At 44.9% G+C, this 27,075-nt stretch overlaps 1 protein-coding gene across 2 annotated transcripts in view; it reads left to right on the top strand.

The window, feature by feature from the left end:
• The window catches only part of LOC121278775 (arf-GAP with SH3 domain, ANK repeat and PH domain-containing protein 1-like), a 393,348-nt gene that overhangs the window by 158,616 nt on the left and 207,657 nt on the right, over positions 1–27,075 (top strand). For both annotated transcript variants that reach the window (XM_041189209.1, XM_041189210.1), the window contains 2 exons: positions 6,677–6,822; positions 19,714–19,788. In XM_041189209.1, the coding sequence (XP_041045143.1) occupies positions 6,677–6,822; positions 19,714–19,788 (221 nt within the window). The remainder of the gene's footprint in view (positions 1–6,676; positions 6,823–19,713; positions 19,789–27,075) is intronic.

Raw genomic sequence — 27,075 nt, 5'->3', positions numbered from 1 at the left:
GGTGTGGGCGGGCGGGGTGTGTACGTGTGGGGTGTGGGCGGGCGGGGTGTGTACGTGTGGGGTGTGGGCGGGCGGGGTGTGCACGTGTGGGGTGTGGGCGGGCGGGGTGTGCACGTGTGGGTGGGTGGGGTGTGGGCGGGCGGGGTGTGCGTGTGGGTGGGTGGGGTGTGTGTGTGTGGGTGGGGTGTGTACGTGTGGGGTGTGGGTGGGTGGGGTGTGTACGTGTGGGGTGTGCGTGTGGGTGGGTGGGGTGTGTACGTGTGGGGTGTGCGTGTGGGTGGGTGGGGTGTGTACGGGTGGGGTGTGCGTGTGGGGTGTGTACGGGTGGGGTGTGCGTGTGGGGTGTGTACGTGTGGGGTGTGCGTGTGTGTGGGTGGGGTGTGTACGTGTGGGGTGTGGGTGGGTGGGGTGTATGTGTGTGTGGGTGGGGTGTGTACGTGTGGGGTGTGGGTGGGTGGGGTGCGTACGTGTGGGGTGTGCGTGTGGGTGGGTGGGGTGTGTACGTGTGGGGTGTGTACGTGTGGGGTGTGCGTGTGGGTGGGTGGGGTGTGTACGTGTGGGGTGTGCGTGTGGGTGGGTGGGGTGTGGGCGGGCGGGGTGTGCGTGTGGGTGGGTGGGGTGTGTGTGTGTGGGTGGGGTGTGTACGTGTGGGGTGTGGGTGGGTGGGGTGTGTACGTGTGGGGTGTGCGTGTGGGTGGGTGGGGTGTGTACGGGTGGGGTGTGCGTGTGGGGTGTGTACGGGTGGGGTGTGCGTGTGGGGTGTGTACGTGTGGGGTGTGCGTGTGTGTGGGTGGGGTGTGTACGTGTGGGGTGTGGGTGGGTGGGGTGTATGTGTGTGTGGGTGGGGTGTGTACGTGTGGGGTGTGGGTGGGTGGGGTGCGTACGTGTGGGGTGTGCGTGTGGGTGGGTGGGGTGTGTACGTGTGGGGTGTGTACGTGTGGGGTGTGCGTGTGGGTGGGTGGGGTGTGTACGTGTGGGGTGTGCGTGTGGGTGGGTGGGGTGTGTACGTGTGGGGTGTGCGTGTGGGTGGGTGGGGTGTGTACGTGTGGGGTGTGCGTGTGGGTGGGTGGGGTGTGTACGTGTGGGGTGTGTGTGTGTGGGGTGTTGGTGGGTGGGGTGTGTACGTGTGGGGTGTGTGTGGGTGGGGTGTGTACGTGTGGGGTGTGTACGTGTGGGGTGTGGGGTGTGTGTGTGGGGTATGTACGTGTGGGGTGTGTGTGTGTGGGTGGGGTGTGTACGTGTGGGGTGTGGGTGGGTGGGGTGTGTACGTGTGGTGTGTGGGTGGGTGGGGTGTGTGTGTGTGTGGGTGGGGTGTGTACGTGTGGTGTGTGGGTGGGTGGGGTGTGTGTGTGTGTGGGTGGGGTGTGTACGTGTGGGGTGTGGGTGGGTGGGGTGTGTACGTGTGGGGTGTGCGTGTGGGTGGGTGGGGTGTGTACATGTGGGGTGTGCGTGTGGGTGGGTGGGGTGTGTACGTGTGGGGTGTGCGTGTGGGTGGCTGGGGTGTGTACGTGTGGGGTGTGCGTGTGGGTGGGGTGTGTACGTGTGGGGTGTGCGTGTGGGTGGGTGGGGTGTGTACGTGTGGGGTGTGTGTGTGTGGGTGGGGTGTGTACGTGTGGGGTGTGTGCATGTGTGGGGTGTGTGCATGTGTGGGGTGTGTGCATGTGTGGGGTGTGCATGTGTGGGGTGTGCACGTGTGGGGTGTGCACGTGTGGGGTGTGTACGTGTGGGGTGTGTGCGTGTGGGGTGTGTACGTGTGGGGTGTGTGTACGTGTGGGGTGTGTGTACGTGTGGGGTGTGTGTACGTGTGGGGTGTGTGTACGTGTGGGGTGTGTGTACGTGTGGGGTGTGTGTACGTGTGGGGTGTGTGTACGTGTGGGGTGTGTGTACGTGTGGGGTGTGTGTACGTGTGGGGTGTGTGTACGTGTGGGGTGTGCGTGTGGGTGGGTGGGGTGTGTGCGTGTGGGTGGGTGGGGTGTGGGCGGGTGGGGTGTGGGCGGGTGGGGTGTGGGCGGGTGGGGTGTGGGCGGGTGGGGTGTGGGCGGGTGGGGTGTGGGCGGGTGGGGTGTGGGCGGGTGGGGTGTGTGCGGGGGTGGGGTGTGTGCGGGGGTGGGGTGTGTGCGGGGGTGGGGTGTGTGCGGGGGTGGGTGGGTGAGGTGTGCGGGTGGGTGGGTGAGGTGTGTACGTGTGGGGTGTGTGTACGTGTGGGGTGTGTGTACGTGTGGGGTGTGTGTACGTGTGGGGTGTGTGTACGTGTGGGGTGTGTGTACGTGTGGGGTGTGTGTACGTGTGGGGTGTGTGTACGTGTGGGGTGTGTGTACGTGTGGGGTGTGTGTACGTGTGGGGTGTGGGTGGGTGGGGTGTGTACGTGTGGGGTGTGCGTGTGGGTGGGTGGGGTGTGTGCGTGTGGGTGGGTGGGGTGTGTGCGTGTGGGTGGGTGGGGTGTGTGCGTGTGGGTGGGTGGGGTGTGTGCGTGTGGGGTGTGGGCGGGTGGGGTGTGGGCGGGTGGGGTGTGGGCGGGTGGGGTGTGGGCGGGTGGGGTGTGGGCGGGTGGGGTGTGGGCGGGTGGGGTGTGGGCGGGTGGGGTGTGTGCGGGTGGGGTGTGTGCGTGTGGGGTGTGTACTTGTGGGGTGTGCGTGTGGGGTGTGCGTGTGGGGTGTGCGTGTGGGGTGTGTGCGGGTGGGGTGTGTGCGGGGGTGGGGTGTGTGCGGGGGTGGGGTGTGTGCGGGGGTGGGGTGTGCGCGCGGGTGGGGGGTGTGCGGGTGGGTGGGTGAGGTGTGCGGGTGTGTGGGGTGTGTACGTGTGGGGTGTGCGCGCGCGCTTGCTTGCACACTCCTGCCATAGAATCTTGCATGTTTTGGGCTTATTGTAAATTTTGGGGATACAGAACCCATGTTCTGGCATGTGTATTCAAGCAGAAACTTTATCTCGAGTATAAACTGCTATCACCTAAGTATGAGTATTTGCTCCTGTTAGCATGATGCTGACTTGCTCTCAACCATTAGAATTAGTGAGAGCTAATGGGATAATGAGAATTGTTTGGACTCAGTTAAAATTAAAATACCAAATAGTATGAAAATGCATGTTTATCATTGTACAAGAAATGCTGGCCAGCTAAAATCTTTTCACATTTATAATGTCACTGCACATGGCGACTAGAAGAAATTATCTTGAAAGAAGAACCACAAATATGAAAATCAGTGTAATATCAAAGCCTAGCTAAATAATGCAGATGTTGGAAAACTGAAAATGCTGGAGCTACGCTGGCCAGGCAGCATCTATGGCGAGAGAAACAGAGTTAACATTTTGGGCCGATGACCTATCATCAGAAAATTCTGACGAGAGATTATCAACCTGAAGCATCAACTTTGTTTCTCACTCCACAGATGCAGCTTGACCTGTTGAGTAAAGACCAAAGATGTTCAAACGGGGGCAATAGTATTAAGAAAAGATGTGCAAGTAAGAAAAGAAAAGCAGAATGGAGTCCATTTATTTTTTAAAAAAAGGAGGATAATGCAGAGGAGACTCTGGAAGAACTTGCATTTTCCGTGCAAGTTGGCCAACTGATAAGCTTTATTGAAATCCTGTCCAACATATAGATGCATATTTAAGAACAAAAGTGTTTAAAAAATATAATTTTGTAAACTGCAACTAAGTTTCAGAACTCCTACAAGTACTATAGTTCATTATTAATGTAGACGAGCTGGGGGATATAGAACACGTGGATCACCTGGCAACTCAATAAAATTGTTGTCATTGATCTATTTCTAAGTTATCATGGTTTATATTTTCCAGCTATTCTGTGCTAAGTGATTGTAACCTTTTTAGCAAATCCTACATAGGTAATTGTGGCTGTCTTGGGCAGTCATAAGCACCTCTGTTTGAGTCAGAAGCTTCGGTTCAAGTTCCATCCCAGAACCTGATGACCAAGTGAGGTGCATTCTTAATGCATTCAAACATGTTGAGTATCAACCCGAAAATCCTTTCAATGCGCACTAATGGCAGAGAGTAAGAGCAGGAGAGATTTCTGATCAGTCATGTGATGGAAAGAAAGTTAGAGCCTCTGCCATCACTATCCATAGCTCCAGATGACAATATGCATGCATAAGTGCACGTTGCCACAGCAACTTGGGCTCAGAGCGATCTGTACCACGTGATTACCACCAGACAGGTAATTATGATTAGTCTGGTGGAGAAGTGAGTTCGAGCATCGTTTGTTGCAACTATGAAATAACACAAACCAAAGAATTGAAGTTTCCCCTCTTTGTGGTTGCGACTTCCATTTAAAATGATATTGAAATTTATTAACTTACATTTTCATGGCTTAGGCTCAAAGCACAAAGCCGACAATTATAGCAATTTCATTTTGCTTATATGGATAGATAAAGTGGAATATGTAATTCATGTAATAAGTGGTACTCTTCAGAGATAGGATGAGAGATAATGGATGTTTTGCATTACCTGTGATCATGTTATATTTGAAGCTGAATGTCCTCCTAGGGGAAAAGCATTTGTTTTTCTAGCACTGAAATGTCATCTTTTGATGAGCACGAAGAAAACAGCTGACACTTGTATCATGCTAATTTTTTTGTTATTCGTTCATGAGATGTGGGCATCGCTGGCTAGGCCAGCATTTATTGCCATCCTTAATTGCTCTATTCAGAGGGCATTTACAGGTCACCCACATTGCTGTAGATTTGGAATGACATGTAGGCAAGACCAGGTGAGGGCGGCAGATCTCTTTCCCTGTAGGACATTAGTGAACCAGATGGGCCTTTTTATGACAATCAGCAATGGTTTCGTGGTCATCATCAGACTTTTAATTCCAGATTTTTATTGAATTCAGATTTCACCATCTGCCGTGGTGTGATTCGTACCTGGGACCGCAGAGAATTACCCTGGGTCTTCTGGAATATTAGTCCAGTGACAATACCACTGCCACCATCACCTCCCCCATAGTTACAGACTTTATGTTTGTTGTACATCAGAAAGATGTTTACTTATATGCAGGTGGAGGGCATTACCTGGGATTTCACTTGAACATACATATAAAGAGACACTTAGTGAAACTGATGTGGTTGAGTTAGGAAATAGAGTCATAAAGGTCTACAGCACAGAAAAAGGCCCTTCTGCCCATCGAGCCTGCGCTGGTCAAATAAGCACCTAACTATTCTAATCCCATTTTCCAGCACTAGGCCCATAGCCTTGTATGCCATGGCATTGCAAGTGCGCATCCAAAAATTTCTTAAATGTTATGAGGTTTCTGCCTCTACCATCCTTTCAGGCAATGAGTTCCAGATTCCCACCACCCCCGGGTGAAAAAAATATTCCTCCCATTTCCTCTAAAACTCCTGCCCTTTAACTTAAACCTATGCCCGTCTGGTTATTGACCCCTCCACCAAGGGGAAAAGTTCCTCCCTGTCTACCCTATGTATGCCCCTCATAATTTTACACACCTCAATCATGTCCCCCTCTCAATCTCCTCTGCTCCAGAGAAAATAACCCCAGTCTACCCAACCTCTCCTCATAACTAAAACTCTTCAGCACAGGCAACGTCCTGGTAAATCTCCTCTGCACACTCTCTAGTGTAATCACATCCTTCCTATAATGCAGATCCCAGAACTGCATGTAGTATTCTAGCTGTGGCCTAACCAACGTTTTATACAGTTCCAGCATAACCTCCCTGCTCTTATATTCTATGCCTCAACTAATAAAGGGAAGTATCCCATATGCCTTCTTAACCACCTTATCTACCTGTCCCGCTACCTTAAGGGACTGATGGGCATGCACACCAAGGTCCCTCTGATCCTCGGTACTTCCCAGGGTCCTACCGTTCATCGTGTATTCCCGTGCCTTGTTTGTCCTGCCCAAGTGCATCACCTCACATTTCTCGGATTAAATTCCATTTGCCACTGATCAGCCCATCTGACCAGCCTGTCTATATCCTCCTGTAACCTAAGGCTATCCTCCTCACTATTTGCCACCCCACCAATTTTCGTTTCATCTGCGAACTTACTGATCAACCCTCCTACATTCAAGCCTAAATCATTTATATATACCATAAACAGCAAGGGACCCAACACTGATCCCTGTGGAGCCCCACTGGACACAGGCATCTAGTCACAAAAACACCCCTCGACCATCACCCTCTGCTTCCTGCCACTCAGCCAATTCTGGATCCAATTTACCAAATTGCCTTGAATCCCATGGGCTCTTACCTTCATTATCAGTCTCCCATGTGGGACCTTATCAAAAGCCTTGCTTAAGTCCAAGTAGACGACGTCAAATGCATTGCCCTCGTCTGCAGACCTGGTCACCTCATCGAAAAATTCAATCAAATTGGTCAGGCATGACCTCCCCTTAACAAAACCATGCTGACTGTCCTTGATTAATCCCTGCCTCTCTAAGAGTAGATTAATTCTGTCCCTCAGAATTACTTCCAATATCAAATATATGCTTAGAACGACTCATTTTGTAAATAAATGTAAGACTGTCTGGAGATTGGCTCCAGTAACATCCTTCAACTGGCTTTCCAGACAGAACATAGTACTTACATTGACTGTGTAATATTTTCTATCTTTGTTTTTGGAATAGAGACAGTTACTAGCAAATTATATACCTGTTTGCAGTTAGAATGTGTAATATGATTACATCTCTTGTTTTTCTGCTTCTTTTACAGAACATGTGCAAAATGAAGAGAACTATGCACAAGCACTAGATAAATTTGGTAGTAATTTTTTAAGTCGTGATAATCCAGATCTTGGCACAGCTTTTGTTAAATTTTCCACACTCACAAAGGAACTTTCAACATTGCTGAAAAATCTGGTAAGACTTCAGGATCATTTTTTTAGTATCCCCAATCCATAATATCTGATTGCCTTCTTTAAGTTACAGATAGATCTGTAGAAAGAATTATGACTAAGGCTGGATAAAATAATCAAATGTAATATTTGAAAAGTAGATGAAATAATGGTAAATTTTATATCAAGAATCAAGTTCAGATCTTCACAGAACGAGTCCTATATTACAATTTGGATGTATATCAGCGCATCTGCTTCACAGCTTTTTTTTTCGCTGACTATTTTAACAGATGAAAAATTGTACTGACTGCGAGTCAAGTGCCCTGACCTTGTGCATAAATTAGAACATATGCACCAATCATGTGAAGCTTTATCCTGGGAGTGCTAAGTTGTTAAACTGACTAACGAAAGTCCAGAACGAATTAAGACAGTTAGCCCTATTGAACCCATCCAGGGACAATGTACGCTTATTCTGCTTGTTATGGACAAGGGGAGATGCTGAGATGGTTCCCTTTTTTTTCACCTCTCAGCCAACTGCAACAAGTTTTTAAGAGGTGTTTTAACCACTTGAGTGCTTAACTTTCAGGTACAGACATAGGCATTCTCGTAGGTTTAAATTAAAAGAATAAGTGCTTATTTTCTCAACACCTGTACATAAGAAAAGATGATTACAGAAGATGTAGCAGGCACTTAAAAGTCCAGCCTGTTAGTTTTACCATTGGTTCTTGAGATGGTAGTTAGAAACATTGGAGGTCTGAGGGTTTGTTTTTGTTTCACTGAAGGCAGTGGTGGTTGGAGATTTCTGGTAATGAACTCAATGGCTTACTCCACGCAACAATGGGTTTCTGGCTTTCTTCCAGTCAAAGTTGTATGTCACGCCTTTGTAGTGAAGATATTATTTGCAGGTAAAAGAAAAACCCTACTACTTTGCCTGGAATGAATTTGTAGGTAGGGTTCTTCCTTTTCCCGGGGGAGATGTATGTCCTCTCTCTCTGGTCTCTGTAAATTGGACTGACTGTCCAAGGCTGTGCTTGTGAATTAATAATATGTTTCTTACCATAAGCTAATTTGTCATGTGACTACAGTATTGGTGTTCCCATTGCCCACAGCAATGGCTTGTAACGATATTAGCTTGGAGACACTGGTGTTTGGATTTTGGCCATTTGCATCTCATTGTGATTTAAATGGATTTTCTTCATACCTATTTTTGTGGAATTTTAAACTGCAGTCACAGAGTCTGGATGGCCATTACGTATCAGTTTTTGTAGGCATTTAAAAAATAAGAGCTGTGGACATCACAGGAGAAACCTATCACTTTTTTTGATGTTTCTTCAATGGAATATTCAATGGTTTGTTTACGTTTTTAAATTTCCTGGCTGCTTCCAGCCTTTAGCAATTTTCATGTACATTTGTGGACAAGGGAGAAGGTCACCTGACCCCCTGGATCCATATATTTTCAAGGTAAATTGTCCTTTTACATTCTTTTTAAAAATAAAGGGCTCATCCACGATCATGTTATGTTTGCATAACATGCTGTAGACTTTATTGATCAGCACCTGTTGATCATGTTTTAAGCAACTTTGAACCTAAAAAAAGCTTGATTTTTAGCAGACAAATGCTTCTATGCCATATGGTATTGTTTTAGCAGAGGCAGTAACCAATGTAAAATCACCAGTTTAATGTCTGTATTAAAATATGAAAAGTTAAGCATATATCTGGTAATATTAACAATTTTTCTTCCCAGCAGATGTCAGTGCAGCTTTGAGAGATTTCAATTCGCTCCAAATCATGGATGCATGGGGATGCCATTACCTATAAGTTTGCCTCGAGTCATGTGCCATCCTATAATAAATACATTCCTTGTCATAATCTCGGGTGAAGACTAGTGACTTGTAAAAGAAATTCAAATCCCCAGTTATCAACTGAGAATTACACCTTAAGTTTTCATATTTTAAAACCAAAGCCTTTACTGTACAAGAGTTAAACATAGCAAATACTATTAACTTAACACTATAGTTTGTGAGCGCTTAGGATGGAATTGTCTGCTCTCAGGAATATATTTATAATTAAAGATCCATGAAGATAACACAGCCGCCACCTCTTGGAGCATCTTCTTACATATATTCCTTAACTATTTTAAAGACTTGTATCACATCTCTGCTTTTGCTCCTTTTTGATCCTGAAAGGATTATTTGCTTGAGCCTTTCTCCATACTCCAATACCTAAAGCATTGAATCATTCTGCTCCTTATTCTCTGCACCCTTCCTAATAAATCCATATCATAGAACCTTATAACACAGGAGGAGGACCATTCACCCATTTGTGCCTGTGCCATGTCTTTGAAATATTCAATTTAGCCCCACAACTTTTCTGCATAACCCTGCAAATTATTCCTTTTCAAGTACATGTTCATTGGCTTTTTGAAAGTCTCTATGAAATCTGTTTCCTTCATCTTTTTATGAACTGCATTCCGGAGCTGAACAACTGTGTGAAAACATTTCTCTTCTACTTTTTTTTACTAATTATTTTAAATCTATCATCTCTGGTCTGCAATCCAAAGGCATTATGGATATGTCCTGGCGGGCCAAAATCACACATGCGGCAATTCTCTCAAAGGCATTGTGTTGGCCCGAATCAAACAGATGGCTTCGGTGGATTGGGCATGTTTTCAAGATGGAAGACAGTTGCATACCGTGTGTACAACCTTCAAGGTACGCTGTAGCAACTCACCAAGGCTCCTACAATAGCACCTTCCAAACCTACTGTCCCTACCACCTAGCCAACAAGGCAACAGATGCATGGGAATGCCATTACCTATAAGTTTTCTCGAGTCATGTGCCATCCAATAATAAATATATTCCTTGTTATAATCTCGGGTGAAGACTAGTGACTTGTAAAAGAAATTCAATTCCCAGTTATCAACTGAGAATTACGCCTTAAGTTTTCATATTTTAAAACCAAAACCTTTACTGTACAAGAGCTAAACATAGCAAATACTATTAACTTAACACTATAGTTTGTGAGCACTTAGGATGGAATTGTCTGCTCTCAGGAATATATTTATAATCAAAGATCCATGAAGATAACACAGTCCATATGAACTAGGTGGTCCATCTTTTGAGAAACCTACAGTCCCACCAGCACAACATCCAACTGCCTTTTCAATTATTCTCAAGGTTTTGTTTCCCCTCTAATCCCATTGGCAGTGGGCATCATGGCAGGCAGGGGTGGGGACAATATGGCAGGAAGACCAAGAATCTGTTTCACGTCGTCGTGAAACCAGTTAGCTATCGTCCACTCATATAAACATAGAAAGCAGGAACAGGTCATTTGGTTCTTCGAGCCTGCTCCATCATTTAATCTGACCATGGCTGATCCTCTATCTCAATGCCATACTCCCTGCTATCTCCTCATACCCCTTAATTCCTTTAGTGCCTAGAAATCTATTGATTTCCTCAAACATATTCAATGGCTTGGCCTGCACAGCCTCCTGTGGTAGAGCCACAGGCTCACCACCCTCCTGAGTGAAGAAGTTTCTCCTCATCTCAGTCCTAAATGGTCTACCCTATATCCTGAGACTGTGACCCCTGTTCTAGACCCCCAGCCAGAGGAAACAACATCCCTACATCCAGTTTGTCCAGCCCTGTCAGAATTTTATACGGTTCAATGAGATCCCCTCCTCATTCTTCTGAACTCCAGTGAATATGGGCCTAGTCGACCCAATCGCTCCTTGTACGACAATCCTGCCACCCCAGGAATCGGTCTGGTGAGCCTTTGCTGCAGTCCCTCTATGGCAAGTATATCTTCTTTAGGTAAGGAGACTAAAACTCTCACAATACTCCAGGTGTAGCCTCACCAAGGCCCTGTAAAGCTGCGTAAAACTCCTTGCTCCTGCACTCAAGTCCTCTCGCAAAGAAGGCCAACATACATTTACCAGTTAAGTGGGTGAAGCTGCCACCAATTAGTCAGGTGGAGGTGGGTGGAATTTCTGATAGCCATGCAGCGCACTAAACAGGCCAACCAAGTGGCGGCCTGCACTCTGACATGAGTTAAAGGGTCTTGAGATGGAACCGTGCACACAACCATGAGAGGTCCCTAGGAGACCAATGCTAACCCACATGTGTCTCTCTTTAATTCATCAGGTACCTCAGAACCATGGAGCCTGGTGACCTAGCTGTATGCCTCATGGCTTGCAGGGAGCAGAGATGAAGGTGAAGAGAGCAATGGAGGTGCCTGGCTGGGCAGGGAGGAGCAGCATCCTCAAGAAGAAAGGGCGGCTGGGGCTCCTCTGCATGCCACTGAAGAGCCACAGTGAGCTGTTGCAGGTCGGTGCCTAGCTAGACCCAGGGTCTACAGATGGCACTTGTCATTCCTGCAGATGATTGAGAGCCAGTGTTGCCGAAGACTACACATGTTCAGGGAACTGGTCAGTCACACGTGCCACCTGCTGCAGGATTTGGCGCCATTGGGATTTGGAGGGCATCCACTGCCCATGGCTGTGAAAGTGACCAGGGCTCCATAGATGACCTGTGCAGGATCTCGCAAGCCTCCACATAAGTGCATGCAGGAGATCACAGACACCATATTTGCGAAGGCACACAACTTTGTGCATTTCAACCAGATTCAGGGAAGCCAGGAAGTAAGAGCACAGGTGCTGGGTGCCATCGACTGCACTCATGTGGCGCTTAGATCTCTATGGCAACAAGCTGTGCAATATGTGAACCGCAGGGGGTTCCACTTGCTCAATGTTCAGCTGGTCTGCAACCACAGCAAATGCATCCTGCAGGTCTGCACACCATATCCAGGGAGTATCCACAGCTTATTTTCTCAGTAGGTCACAGATCCTTGATGCCTTCCAGGGTTCACAGAGGCTGCAAGCTTAGCACTCAGACAAGGGCTACCTGCAGAGGACATGGCTGACGACGCCTGTGCAGTGGCCTCAGTGGAGCAGAGGGAAAGTACAACAAGGCTCATACTGCAACTCGTACTTTGGTGGAGCAAACCATTTGGATATTGAAAATGTGATTCTGGTACCTGGACCAGTCTAGTGGAGCCCTGCAATACAGCCCATGGAGGATATCATGCATCGTCGCTGCCTGCTGCACCCTACACAACCTGGTGCTGCAATGTGGGGAGAAGCTGCCTGAGGCGTAGATGGAGGAGCTGCACGTCTCCTCTGAGGACGTCAACAAGGCTGAGAGATGAGGTCCTTGAAGGCAAGGATGATGGCGATGTGGCCATCGCATTGTCCAGATGAGGCCATGGAGGATGATGACATGCGGTGAGGACACTCCATAGATCCTCGCATTGCACCTATGAACTTTTGACTCCTGTCAGGTTGATGGCAGCGCACATATACTGTCTGTGATAAGGCCCCTGTTATGGAGAAGCAATGGATGCCCATTGTCCCTACATTCCAGGAGGATGATAACATGCATTGGAGACACTCCATAGATCCTTGCATAGCTTATGTGAATGTCTGACTCCTGTCTGGCTGATAGCATCTCGCTTGCGCTCTGTGATTAGGGTCATTTCATGGAGATGTAGCAGGGAAACTTGAACTTCTCCTGATCCTTTGGCATCCTTCGTGAGCTTAGCTCTTCAGGATCACAGTCACCGGACACGCATGCTGATGAGATGGTGGGGCCAGCTGAGAATGCACAGGGCAAATGATGGAACTCTGTGGCACCGGCCCAGGACTTTCTGGTAGCAATGATCAGCCCCATTGAGGTGCAGGCATGATTAATGTGTCCAGTGACTGTGAAGGTGCACCATCAATGTGCTGGGACGGTTGCACAAAACACAGGGAAAAGGAGCCATAGACAGGGTGACGTTGGGAGTTTATTTACAATAATCAACATTTTGTGCAAGTGATCAATGCCCATGCCCACGCGGTGAAACTACATTTTCTTAACCTTCTAAACCTGACTGCAGCGTCTTGGTGCTTTTCCAACATCCACAGCAGAGCAGCCTGCTGACTGCTATGCCCTGTCTGTGATAACTTTGGGTGTCCTTTGGAAGGCAAAGACGTGGAGGGCCCTGGCCTGCTTTGGGCCTCCTGCTGTGGGACAGGTGCACGCTCATCAACCTGTGGAGCTGGAGTTGATGGGGTCCAGGAAGAGGGGAGTTGGTTCAGCCAGACATTCCCAGAGTCACCTGCGTGGATGGCCCTGGGGATTAAACTCCTATGGGTCACCAATAGCCCCTAGTTGAGTCCTTGAGGAGAAGGGGAAGCTGGAGTGAGATCCAGCTGCTCCGCACCCCCCTCATGCGGACATTGTTGGAGGCCAACTATGGTGTCAGCGATTGAGTTCAGTCCGAGCAGTAGTGCAGGATAGATTGCCTGGACCAAGATATCCTCGGTGGCTGCTAGTGTTGACCTTGATGCGTTGGCATGACAGTGAGATCACCTCGGACTGAAGGTAAATGGATTCCTCCATTGTGCCTTGCAATCTGAGGAGTGCACCTATCATCCCTTCCTGCTGTTCCCATGACTGTCGCTGCAGCTGCAACAACTGAGTGAGAACGGAGTCCAGAGGCTCATACTCTGACTCAGTAGATCCCTTGCCTCCAGCAGTCCTGAGTGCCAGCGACCTCAGCTCGGGTGTCCCTGCCTCTGCCTGCCGTGGAACAGATTGTGTGCTGTGCTCACCAAATAGTGAACCTAAGCCTGCTGTACATGTAGGTCCCACTAACCGTCGCAGCGCTGGCGGAGGATGTGGGTGAGCGCTGTGGCGGGTCTTCGAGGGTGCTGTCCTTGGAATCCTCGTCCGAGGTGCTGTCGGCACTGGAGTCATGGCCAAGGTTGTCTCGGTGATGTGGCAGATGTGCCTATGAGAGGAGGTGGAGATTATTAGTTCATGGCCATCACAGTACACACAAGAGTGGATTCTCAGTTGAGTTGCCAGTGTGATGATCTGGTGCATGATCCTCACTTGGATGCTTGGTGCCGACTTCACTGTCACTGCAGGAACAATCCACAACCTCTCCAGCCAGCTGTAACGTGCGGCCTTTCGAAGGGAGTGAGGACCTTGATGTCCAGAACTCCGTCTCTGGTCTGTGACCCCCCCCTTTTTTTTTATTATGCGCCGTCCTGTCCTACCTAAAGGCAGATGGAGAGAGTGTGAGCAAGGTGCATGCCTGGCCAAATGAGTAGGATGCCAGGTGGGCGTGTGTGTTTGCTGAGTGAAGCCATGGATGGGATGATGAGGCGATCTCCAGAGATGAGGGTGTGGGTAAGCGAGTGGTGATTTTTCTTGAGCTGGTAGTGAGCGAGATGCCAGTGAATGTGTGACGGGCTTGAGTGAGAGTTAAGTAATGAGATGGTTGACTTAACCCGGTAGCACTGATGAGATCGTTCATCCTTTATCCGCACTGGATGGCCAACCTCTTGTGGGCAGTATTGGCACTGACTCCCGCTGCCACCGCCTCCCAAGTCGGATTTATGATGTTGCTGCCCCTCCTCTGGCCAGAGCGGAGGTAGAGGACACCATGGCGGGCCTCTATGGTGCCCATAAGGCATTCCAGGGATGCGTCACTGAATTAAGGGGTGCTGCAGTCATCTTGCCTTTTGGGGCCATGTCTTTTGTGCAACAGTCCTGGGTTGGAAGTACAGAGGTGTGCACAAGGATGCAGCTTAAAAATGGCACCCGGCGAGGTGATGGCATGGCATACATATCGGAGGCTGCCCGTCAGCAAAACGGCATGCTCCCCGTGGATCAATAACTAATGAGGTGGGACAGGGACGATACGGCGCGAAAACCCACCATTGTGGCTGGGACAATTCTGCCCTTATTTTTTAATCCCAAAAGTCTCAACAGGACACTTTGTTCTAAGATAAAAGCAGAATACTGTGGATGCTGAAAATCTAAAACTAAAACAAAAATAGCTGGAAAAACTCAGCAAGTCTGACAACATCTGTGGAAAGGAAGACAGTTAACGTTTCGGGTCCGTATGACTCTTCATCAGAACTAAAGAAAAATAGAAATGAGGTGAAATATAAGCTGTTGGTTGGGATAGGTAGAGCTGGATAGAGGACCAGTGATAGATGGAGGCAAAGAAGAGATTGTCAAAGATGTCATAGACAAAAGCTCAAAGGGGTGTTGATGGTGGTGATATTAGCTAAAGGATGTGCTAATGGTGACATTAAGGGTAGAAAGCAGGATGAGCAAGTGACAGATGGTCCCGGTGGGGTAGGGGGAGGCCTCTTTGTTATACTGTTATTTCCACCCAAGAGTTCTCTGATATTTGTTCCTTCATTTCTCCTGGGACCAAACCTAGGTGTGCCACAGTTTCAGGAACTCACTTTGCTTCTCCTGTGTGTTCCCACTATTCTCCAAGCTTTGAGATTTTCATGGGATCTTTTCATTAGCATTTGGCCGGGCGATCCTCCAACTCTCCTTGAATACCTCATGATTGTGGACTCTCCAGCTAGATCTTGGGCTTCACTGTATTTTTGCTTAATTACTCCAACTCAGAAAATGCACTTGGCTTCTGATAGCCCTCTGCTCCTACTCCACAGCTCCTGGCTGATTCCCTCTCTATCTCTCTCTCTCTCTCCCCCTCTCTGCCTGTTTCCAAGCTGTTCCAACTCCAGACATTAACTGTCCCCACTTCTCACCCTCCAGCCTCCGGGTTCAAAGGATCATCCTCTGCCATTTCCGCCAACTCCAGCATAATGCCACCACCAAACACATCTTCCCTTCACCACCAACCCCCCCACTTCCCTCCCTCCCTCCTTGTCGGCATTCCATAGGGACTGTTCCCTCTGGGACACCATGGCCGACTCCTCCATCACCCTGTCCACCTCAATCCCCTCCCACGGCACCTTCCCATGCAACTGCAAAAGGTGTAACACCTACCTCTACCCCTTTACTTCCCTCCTTCTCATTGTCCAAGGGCCCGAACACTCCTTTCAAGTGAAGCAGCAATTCACATGCATTTCCCTCAATTTAGTCTACTGTATTCGCTGCTCCCAATGCGGTCTCCTCTCCATTGAAGAGACCAAACTCAGACTGGGTGACTGCTTTGCAGAACACCTTCGATCTGCCCGCAAGCATGACCCAGACCTCCCTTTCACTTGCCATTTCAACACACCACCCTGCTCTCATGCCCACATGTCCGTCCTTGGCCTGCTGCAAAGTTCCAGTGAAACTCGATGCAAATTGGAGGAACAGCACCTCATCTTCCGATTAGGCACTTTACAGCCTTCCAGACTTAACATTGAGTTCAACAACTTCAGATCATGAACTCTCTTCTCCATCCTCACCCCCTTTTTGTTCCTCTTTTTCTAATAATTATTATATTTTTTAATATATTTTTCTTTTCCCACCTATTTCTATTATTTTAAAAATTTATTTCCATCCATTTGTTTTATCTCCACCTTTTAGCCTGTTTCGATCCCTTCCTCAACCCCACCCCCACTGGGGCCAAGTGTCACTTGCTCATCCTGCTTTCTACCCTTAATGTCACCATTAATTAGCACATCCTTTAGCTAATATCACCACCGCCTACACCCCTTTGACCTTTTGTTTATGACATCTTTGGCAATCTCTCCTTTGCCTCCACCTATCACTGGCCCTCTATCCAGCTCCACCTGTCCCACCCCACTTTAAGTAGCTTATATTTCACCACATTTCTATTTCTCTTTAGTCCTGATTAAGAGTTATACAGACTCGAAACTTTAACTCTGTTTTCCTCTCCACAGATGCTGTCAGACCTGCTGAGTTTTTCCAGCAATTTTTGTTTTTGTTCCAGATGTTAACTGCTTGTTTCTGTGAGAAATCTCACAGGTAAAAACCCAAAACCAAAAAAAAACCTCCCTGCAAACTATCCCCACAGAATGTGATATACCTGGGATATCCCAGATAACAAATTTAAACTTCATCTTCAAAACCTCCTTTGATTCTGGGACCCACATGAATAATTTATCTCTAATGGTAGCAGTTGCAATCATAGAAGACCTACTGGTTCCATTATGAAGCTGTTTAATCTTTCACACCTTTAACTCTAACCATATTAAGTAATCATGGGCCATCCTTTGAATTGTAATTATCTTAGGGATGTTTATTAGTTTCTCAAATCCAGTTTTTTTTCCCCATTTTATCCTGCACTTAAAAATTCTATTCCCAAAACTTATTTATACTCCTAAAGCACATGAATCATAAAATTAGACATTTGTGGCACCCTTGTTCTTTGAATATGATTTTCCCAAATTGTATTTGTAGCTACAACATATGCTCTTATGAAGTTGCTGCATTGCTTTCTTAGGCTATAATTTTGACAGTATCAAATCTGTAAGAATCATTTGATGTGCTCATCAACTCCCAGCAAACTAATCACCAGTAATTGATAGTACGACATCAAATCCACCGCAGCCTTTTTTGCAAAGGAAATATTCCCGTGCCAACTCGTGAAATATGTTTGTATCTTAATCCCTGCCTTCTAGACTGTTTGTTTATTTGCCCTTTTGATATTTTGAAATATACCATGATTAGTGCATTGCCACATTCTGTGGTTGACCCAGTGTTAATTTAAGCACCTCATGCTTAGAGGTTATTTATCGCATATGCTAATTAATTTCTTGCCTTTTTACATTAATTTTGTTTTGCTCTCAACCCTTCTCCTATATCCACCTTTTCTGTATTTTTTTATTACAATAATGTAACTTCTTTACCTCACAGGTCTTCCTTTGGGGAGGGAAAAACATCCTTGGCTGCAGTCTGACTATCCTAGGGCGCACATTTCTAATTCCAGTAATCTAGTCTTAGCACCAATTAATTTTTCTACAAAATCATTTAAGCCTCGCCTTCAGAATATTCTCCTCTTATTTGATCTTTATGCTTTTTTTTACTCTAGGGATATTGGTATCAATCCAATTTGAGAGGTCTGATTCACCCGAAACTTGCTTTTCCCATAGAATGTATCCTAATCTTTCAGGAAACTGAAGCTGTCCTTTCTACATCAGCTTTCTAGCTTTGAATGGATGTATTTAACCTGTTTCTGTATAACTTGATTTTTGGGAATACTGCTGAGACTGCTACCTCTTATTCTAAAGCATGATTCCTCAAATTCTCTTTGCATGAACCACTTCATACTCCAATATGCTTTTCCTTTGCAACCTATAACATCTAGCAATCCCCCTATCAATTTTCTGCAAGCTTCAAATTAATCTGCCTATGCATATTTATAACTATTCTCCACTACTGTCAGTTTTTGTGAATAATCTGTCACTCTTTCCCATGCTGCTCTTGATTTTTCCTGTGTGTCGTCATGCCCTACCACAGATGCCAAAGTTTATGCCTATTGGTCAAATTTAGATCACCTAAGTTTTCTTGTCCTAGTTCCTGCTATTCCTGGCTTCTCCACTTTTTAAAAATTCATTGTTGAAATTTCTGGCAAAACCAGCATTGATTGCTCATCCCTAGTTACCCTAAGGTGGTGGCCAGACCCATTCTTGAACCACTGAAGCCTGTATTCTTTGTAGCAGTTTGATACATCTAAGTAGCTTCCTCGCCCTCTTAAGAGGGCAGTTATGAGTCAACCACATTGATGTGGGATGGGCGAGGCTGACTAGTTTCCTTTTCTAAAGACCGTGAGTGAACAAGTTGTTTTTTTACAGGAATCTAACATCAAGGCGATGTTTTTTCTGATAATCAGCTTTTAACTACAAGATTCTTAAATTGATTTCATATTCTTAATGTCATGATGGGGTTTAATTCATGTCCTCTGGATTATTAATCTAGTATTCTGGATTACTATCCCAGTATTTAACCCACTACAATATCATGCATGCATTACCATATCCACCTGTAGTTAGTTAAACACTTCTTCTGTCTGCATCATATTCCTCTCAATTTATATGATGACCACTTTCTGCAAGACATATTTCAGAAACTTTTTGTCCTAAAGAGGAGTTAGCTGATCCTTGATTTTAGTTTGCCTGTGTTTGGATAACAGTCCTCTGAGATTCAGTGAATGCAGATTTATCCAGACAACTTTGTGAACCCAGGATATCCTTCATCATGCATTTCATGCACATCAAATTTTTTACTTCATTTACCTTGCTGTCAAATACTGCACAAGATGTATTTTATTCTAATTTGGGGAGGGACTGAAAGTATATATTGTATGACACTGTAACATTCCCATTTTAAAAAAAAAATTTCTCTGACTGTAATTAACCTATTGGAGGAAAGAAATAGCAATTTTGTTCTACATCAAAACACATTAGAATTAAATATTTCCCTCCGATTAAATTTTAAACTGCTACAATTTTGTGCTTCTCTTAGTATGAAAAAAGAACCTTTTTCTGTTCACTTGGGAAATGTTGATGATTCTTGTAGTGATAGACATCAGGAACAAGTTAAGTGTAATTTCTCTCCTTCACCTGCAAAATCTTAATGGCAGAACCAGAGGCAAAATATGAAGGCATGGTTCATTAACATATATTGCTGTTACTGATATGGATCTCTGCTGCAAAGAATAGCATGATTGTAGTGAACTATATATAGCTTTTTGAGAAAAAAGCAAGTCATGAGAACTATACAAAGGTGCCTGAAAGGGTTGCGCTATCAAGTATTTAAAAATATTTAAAAATATTTATTTGTCTGCTTCATAAAATGGGCCCATAAGGTGTATTGTACCTCAAAGGGTGTGGGATGTAAGCATTGTAGTAAGGGCTAGTGCATTTAAATTTTGATGAGATTTGGTTGTGTTTGTGGAAAAAAAACACTTGGTCTTGCAAGAACATTTAAAAAATCTTTGACTGGGGATGGGTGTAACAAAAGCATTACAACCTGCTCCACCATCTTTAGAGCAGGATAAAATTGTAGATCTGATTGTGATTTAGTGGTGCTAAATTGTAAGACTGTATGGTTTTTTAATTATTTTGTCTTTGTCTAAATACACTTTTCAGCTGCAGAATCTTAGTCATAATGTCATCTTCACTTTGGATTCACTATTGAAGGGAGATCTGAAAGATGTCAAGGGGGTAAGTGCCTGCATCTGGTGACAGAGTGATTTGATGTAAATGCCAAATTTGGAGATGTTGACTGTACATGCATAGACCATCAGTGCCAGGAAGTGCAAAATAATGCTTTGCATTTGAGGACGATGTCATAATCTTGAGTTTTTAACTGACCATCTAAAAACTGAAAATGACATTTAATCCTTAGCAGTGTATACAGCATTGAAAAGAATATTTTGGTGAGATTATTAGGTTTAAATAAATTCAAATTTAGTCCAGGCTGATGGAATAAATACAAGCCCTCTGTCCAACAAGAGGGAGCTATGTGAAATATATTTTAATAGTCTTTATTTCATTTTCGATGCCCACAAATTCACAACAACCACTCATGATCTGACAATGATCTAGAATTGAGAGGCCATAAAGATGGCTGTTATGGAAAATTTTTAAAAAAATTACATTGGAGCAATGCAAATAGTATTTTATGGTTTGAATTGCAGTCAAGGATGATCTTTTGTACCCTGTAAGGGCTGTACTGCAAGGCTTCTCTGCCTTGAGTAAGCATTGGAAATGCTTTTTCAAGATGCCCACCCTCTATTCAGTCATTAACATAGCAAATGCACGAACATTTGTATCTGCATTTCGGTCCCAACTCATTGTTACTAGGTAGGGCTGTAAAGGATATCTGTAAGCTCCTTCCTATATGCCTGCTGCTTTAAATAACACAAGTACGGTAGATTGCCTCAAAACAAGAGTCATGACTACTGCCTGTGGAGTGGGCAGTGACTTGTATGCACTATGTGTGGTGCACTGCTACAACTCACCAAGCACTGCCCAAACCTATGACCTCCACCACCTAAAAAGCTGAAGATAAGTGTGTGGGAACATAATCACCTCCAAGTTCCCCTCCAAGTCGCAAATCATCCTGGCGTGCACATATATTTCTACTTCATTTTGGGATTGTCTTCTGTGGGAGCACCTTCGCCCAATGAAGTGCAATGATTCAGTGAAGCTCACCATCTTCCTTAAGGACAACTAGAAATCAGCAATAAATGTTGATTTTGCTAGTGATGTCCATATGCCAAGAAAGAATTTAAAAATACATAGAATTACCCGTTTATCTCTACTGCCTTCTATCCTCCATCCAATTACTGACCATATCATAAGGTTACCTCCCACTTTCATGTGCTTTCATTTTTTATGATCTCATGTGGAACCTGATTAAATGTCTTTTCATATAGATAAAATCAATGGACATTCCCTATTCATTATGCCAGTGACCTCAAAAATGTTAGCAAAATTGATTGACGGTGACCTACACATCACAAATCCATGCAGATTCTCCTTGATCAACTAATGTGTGTCTAATTGCTCAGTTACTCTCCCTGATTTTTTTTTATTCGTTCATGGGGTGTGAGCATTGTTGGCTAGGCCAGCATTTATTGCCCATCCCTAATGGCCTTTGGGAAGTTGTGGTGAGCTGTCATCTTGAACTACTACAGTCCAGGTGGTGTAGATACTCGCACAATGCTATTAGGGAAGGAGCTCCAGGATTTTGACCCAGTGACAGTGAAGGAATGGTGATATATTTTCAAGTCAGGATGGTGAGTGGCTTGGGGAATTTCTAGGTGGTGATGTTCCAATGTGTCTGCTGCCCTTGTACTTCTAGGCAGTAATGGTCATGGGTTTGGAAGGTGCTGTCTCTAAGGAGACTGTGTGTTCCTGCAGTGCATCTTGTAGATGGTACACATTGCTGCCACTGAGTGTCAATGGTGGAGGGAATGAATGTTTGTGGATGGTGTGCCAATCATTCAGGCTGCTTTGTCCTGAATAATGTCAAACTTGAGTGTTGTTGGAGCTGCAGTTGTCGGGCAAGTGGAGTGCCTTGTAGATGGTGGACAGGCTTTGGGGAGTCAGGAGGTGAGTTATTCATTGGAGGTTTACTAGCCTTTGAGCTGCTCATCCAGCCACAGTATCTTATGGCTAGTCCAGTTCAGTTTCTGGTCAATGGTAACCCTCCAGGATGTTGATAGCGGGGAATTCAGTGATGGTAATTCCATTGGATGTTATGGGGCAATGGTTAGATTCCTTCTCATTGGAGATGATCATTGCCTGACGCTTGTGTGGCATGAAAGTTACTTGCCACTTGTCAGCCCAAACCTGGACGTTGTCCAGGTGTTGCTGCATTTGGCCATGGACTGCTTCTGTATCTGAGTTGTTGCGAACGGTGCTGAACGTTGTGCAATCATCAGTGAGCATCTCTACTTCTGACCTTATGATGGAAGGAAGATCATTGATGAAGCAGCTGAAGATGGTTGGGCCGAGGATACTACCCTAAAGAACCCCTGCAGTGATGCCCTGGAAGTGAGATGATTGACTTCCAACAACCCCAACCATCTTCCATTGTGCTAGGTATGACTCCAACCAATGGAGAGTTTTCCACCTGATTCACATTGACTCCAGTTTTACTAGGGCACCTTGATGCCACACTCATTCAAATGCGGCCTTGATGTCAAGGGCAGCCACTCTTGCCTCACCTCCAGAGCTCCACTTTTTTATCTATGTTTGAGCCAAGGCTAATGAGATCAGGAGCTGAGTGACCCTGGCAGAACCCAAACCGAGTGTCAGTGAGCAGCTTATTGCTAAACAAGTGCTGCTTGATAGCACTGTTTATGACTCCTTCCATCACTTTACTAATAATTGAGAGTAGACCGATGGGGCGGTAATTGGCCAGGTTGGATTCGTCCTGCTTTTTGTGTACAGGACCTATCTGGGCAACTTTCCAAAATGCTGGGTAGATGCCACTGTTGTAGCTGTACTGGAACAGCTTGGTTAGGGGCGCAGCAGGTTGTGGAACTCAGGTCTTCAGTTCTATTGCTGTAATATTGTCAGATCCCATAGCCTTTGCAGTACCCAGTGCCTTCAGCCGTTTCTTGATATCACGTACAGTAAATTGAATTGTCTGAAATCTGTGGGGGACCTTTGGAGAAGGCCAAGATGGATCATCCACTCAGCACTTCTGGTTGAAGATTGTTGCAAATGCTTCATCCTTATCTTTTGCACTGATGTGCTGGGATCCCCCATCATTGAGGGTGGGGATATTTGTAGAGCCGAAACCTTCAGTGAGTTTATTCATTCAGCACTTTTAACTACCGGATTCCAGCAACTTGCTCACAACTTTCTACCACCTATAAGACACAAGTCAAGTATGTGGTCAAATATAGTCCACTCGCTGGGAATTCCTTACCTACAGCACTGCGGGAGTACCTTCACCTCAACTACAGTTCATGAGAAGGCCGACCGACACCACCACTTTGAGGGCGAGTAAATGACAACTTTGTAAGCAAGAGCCATATCCTGAAAATGAGAAACACACTGATAAATTGGTGTGTAGCTACCTAGTTTCTCCCTCCCTCAATTCAAATTATGGAATGACATAATTTTCAAAACCATGGTACAATTCCTGAATCTTGAGTACTTTGGAAAATTATGACTCGCAGCTAAAACTTGCTTATCTTGGGGAGGTGGTGTTGTAGTGATAATGTCGCTGGACTAGTAATCCAGAGGTCCAGGCTAATGTTCTGGGGCCATGGGTTCGAATCCCACTGTGGCAGCTGGTGGAATTTAAATTCAAATATAAGCTAGCCTCAGTAATAATGATGATGAAAAAATCATCAATTGTTGTAAGGACGCAGTCTGGTACATTAATGCCATTTAGGGTAAGGAAATCTGTGACCCGCAGCGGGTCCGGTCATGTAACTCCAGACACGCCAGCAATGTGGTTGACTCTTAATCTCTGAAATGGCCCAAGAAAACCACCCAGTTCAAGGGGAAATTAGGGATGGGCAACAAATGCTAGCTTTCCCGGCAATGCACTCATTCCCATGAAAGAATAAAACAATAATGGTGACCATGAAACCATTATTGCTTGTCGTAAAAACCCATTTAACTTACTAATGTCTTTCTAGGCAAGGAAATTTGCTGTCCTTGCTTGGTCTGGCCTACATGTTTCTCCAGACCCTCAGCAATGTGGCTTACTCTTAAAATGCCCTCTGAAATAGCCTAGCAAGGCACTCGGTTGCATCAAGAACTGTGGGTGTGCCTACACCACATGGACTGCAATGGTTCAAGAAGGTGGCTCACCACCATCTTAAGTGTAATTATGGATGAGCAACAAATGCTGCCCTCACCCTGTGAATGAATAAAACAATTTCTCTCAATGCCCTATGGTGAAAACCATTAGATCCTGGACACTTGTTTATCTTAAATTATTTTCTCCATTATCATTTGCCATTTGCTTTCTTTCTATTAAGTCCACTAAGTTCCTCCCCTTGACCTTCCTTTGTACTGTTGGGATTTTTTCCACTTAGTGTGAAAGTGGATGGAAAAGTACTTGTTGAACAACTCGAATATTTGCTTATTGTCCACTATAATCGTAAATGAACATGTCTTCAATGGGCCCATGTTCAACTTCGCCACTCTTTCTCTTACTATATCAATGAAAATGTTTGCTGTTAGCTTTACCCCTTGTAATCTGTTTTATATTCCCTTTTTGCACCATATCACCTTCTTTGAATTCCTTTACTGCTCTTTGTAGCTCTCTGTTCCTCAGTTGGATTTCTATTTTTCCTTGACTTTTATATAAATCTTTTTCTTTTGGTGATGCTATCTCTTACCTTGCTTCATTACTATGGTTGCTTAACTGCATGCATGGAGCCTATAACTTCTAGGGGTATGTACTGGTTTTGTATCATACCAAATATCTTTCCATACTTCCTGTATGTTTATGCATTTAAAGGTTCCACCCAATTTACTGTAGTTTATTTCTAATGTTCCCTGTTGTTGACCCACAATCAGATGTTGGACCTAGAAAGAAGGTTGTGATATCCTGTGTAACAAGAGACAACATAATGATGAAGCGTGATATGACCTGGAGTTTAACACTGCTGAGGATTGATACTCTGGCAATAAAAATGTTTTAGAATGCCAACATAAAGATAATGAAGAAAGCGTTGAAACAAATTGACTTCAGGATGGAGGGGGCTTAGAATTGTTCAGCACTTCCTTTAAAGGCATCGGATCAGCATGATACAGACATTATTCCAAAGTGAAATGAAGAGCAAGTGTTGCAATTCTTTGCAGGGAGGAAGGTGAGGGAAGCTACTCAGGAAGTTTGTTACAAGGACAGTCAGAGGGGCAGGAAGGAAAGTCGAAATAGGTGTAATGCAGGATGCCAAACATAAAAAAATTATTCCAATACATTATTGGTAATAGATCTATTTTCAAAGGATTTGAAAACTGGAATGGAGGTGAACCTACTGTTTGCTCTTTTTTGTGGAAGAAAAACTAATGTCCTTTAAGCTTTTGCTAAGGATAGCATGAGATGGGTGATTCTGCAATCCTATGGAAAGCAGCAAATCTTGGCAAATTAGACTGCGCAGCCCATAATTTTCTGTGCAGTAATTTTAATTAATTGACTTGGGAGCATGCAGTTTCTGGAGACACATTGCCCTCTATTGGGGGAGCACTTAAATTGCAGAATCACCCCTTTGTAGTATAACCTTCATGTTGAGGTTAATCTAAATTGTCTTAATGACTGAGACCAATAAAATGGAGATCTTGCACAGCCTGAAAGAGCTCCATTGATGATAAAAGCAAAATACTGGATGCTGGAATTCTGAAATAAAAACAGAAAATGCTTGAAAAACTCAGGTCAGACTGCATCTGTGAAGCGTTTTGAGTCTAATATGATGCTTCATCAAAACTATTTGCTGAAAGAAACAGCACAAAATTTGCAAATTGAATATATTTACCATGATTCAGTTTATGAATGTTAGGAACATCTTGCAACCATTTAGAACGCATATTCACAAAGGTGACAAACAGATCCCATGAACCGCAGATTAACCATACATCAAAAAAATTGATCACTAATATTGGAATTGATTTTTAATAGCAAACCTAGTAAATATCATGCAACAGGACTCTTGCCTGATCAGGCAACTTGAATTTTTGGTTGCCTTTTTCCTAGCAACTCCAAAATGTTACGACTTGGTATGCAAGGGCTTATAGGAAGCCGTTTAATAAAGTCATTTATTAAAAGATGAAATAAGTAGAAATTTAAGTTATGGACAGAAAATTGATTGAAGCAGCAGGGACTTGTTAGGGGAAAGGTGTTAATTTAGGGAAATATTGAATTTAATACCTAGGGTTGGGATCTTATAATTTCAAATGCCAACTTTGGCGAAGGAACTCAGAATGTAGACAACACCAAACTAAAAGGGTCTTGTCAGGTTTGAGACACTCAAAGACATATAAAAGGAATAACACATATTCTGTAAAAAGGCAAAATAGTATTAAATCAAATTGAGTGCATAATGACATTATGTTTATTTCAAATTAGCTAAGCATGAAGATGAAATAAATCTAAGGGTGTTGGTAAACACAGCACTTAACATCGCCAGGCGCTGTTGAACAGCAAACAACAAAATAAATGGGATGCTATGTGGTATTGCCAAATTTGTAGAATATAATTGTAAGGATTGACCTTGGCATCTCCTATGGTCCCATCATATTATCATTTCCTTGTATCACACTCCACGTACAGTGTGTACCACCTCCTGCACCTGCCCCCGGGTGGGGGTGACCTAATCCCCAATTCAGTTATAAGCGCAGTTTCAAAATCCCAGCTCTCTAACCTTTGGCCCACAGTTTGCTGCAACATTTCTGCAGTTATCAATTTGCTCAACCTCACCCTCATCTCCACCTGTGATGGACTGGTTCCCAATAAAGCCATTACTTGCCCTCACCCTGGCCTTTCCTCTGGAACAGCTCTCATTTCTGCTTTCTTAATTCCAAGGGATATGCAGATTTGAAAAGATAGCATAGGCATCTGGCTCAGCCATTCACTATCCAATCTGGCTGAGCCAAATAAAGCACTATCAGGCCCTACTCTCATCTACTAAAACTGCTCACCGTTCCAGGGTGGCTTCTTTTCTATACTAAATTGTCATCTTAAACCCTTCCGTTCACCTTCAACAGTAAGTGTGAGGAACTCATAGACTTCTTTGTCACTAAGATAAAGATCAATCAATCAGTTGTCTCCGCTGCTTCTCTCCCTTCCACTTGTCCACTGGGCCGAACTTCCTCTGAAGTTCCAGTTTGCCCTAGTCTAGCCTTGAACTTGTGTCTTTCTCTAGTGTCTCTCCTATTTTTTTTTGTCCTTTTCAAGCTTATCTTGCCCATGACACCCACCTCCTTCCTCAAACCAGTTCCTACTGAATTGTTAAAACACCCAACTTCCTGTTCTGG

This window comes from Carcharodon carcharias, chromosome 6 (genome assembly GCF_017639515.1).
Source record: "Carcharodon carcharias isolate sCarCar2 chromosome 6, sCarCar2.pri, whole genome shotgun sequence".
In the NCBI taxonomy this organism is placed as follows: domain Eukaryota; kingdom Metazoa; phylum Chordata; class Chondrichthyes; order Lamniformes; family Lamnidae; genus Carcharodon; species Carcharodon carcharias.
The sequence above is the reverse complement of the archived record's forward strand: the minus strand, read 5'-3'. Positions and strand labels throughout refer to the sequence as shown.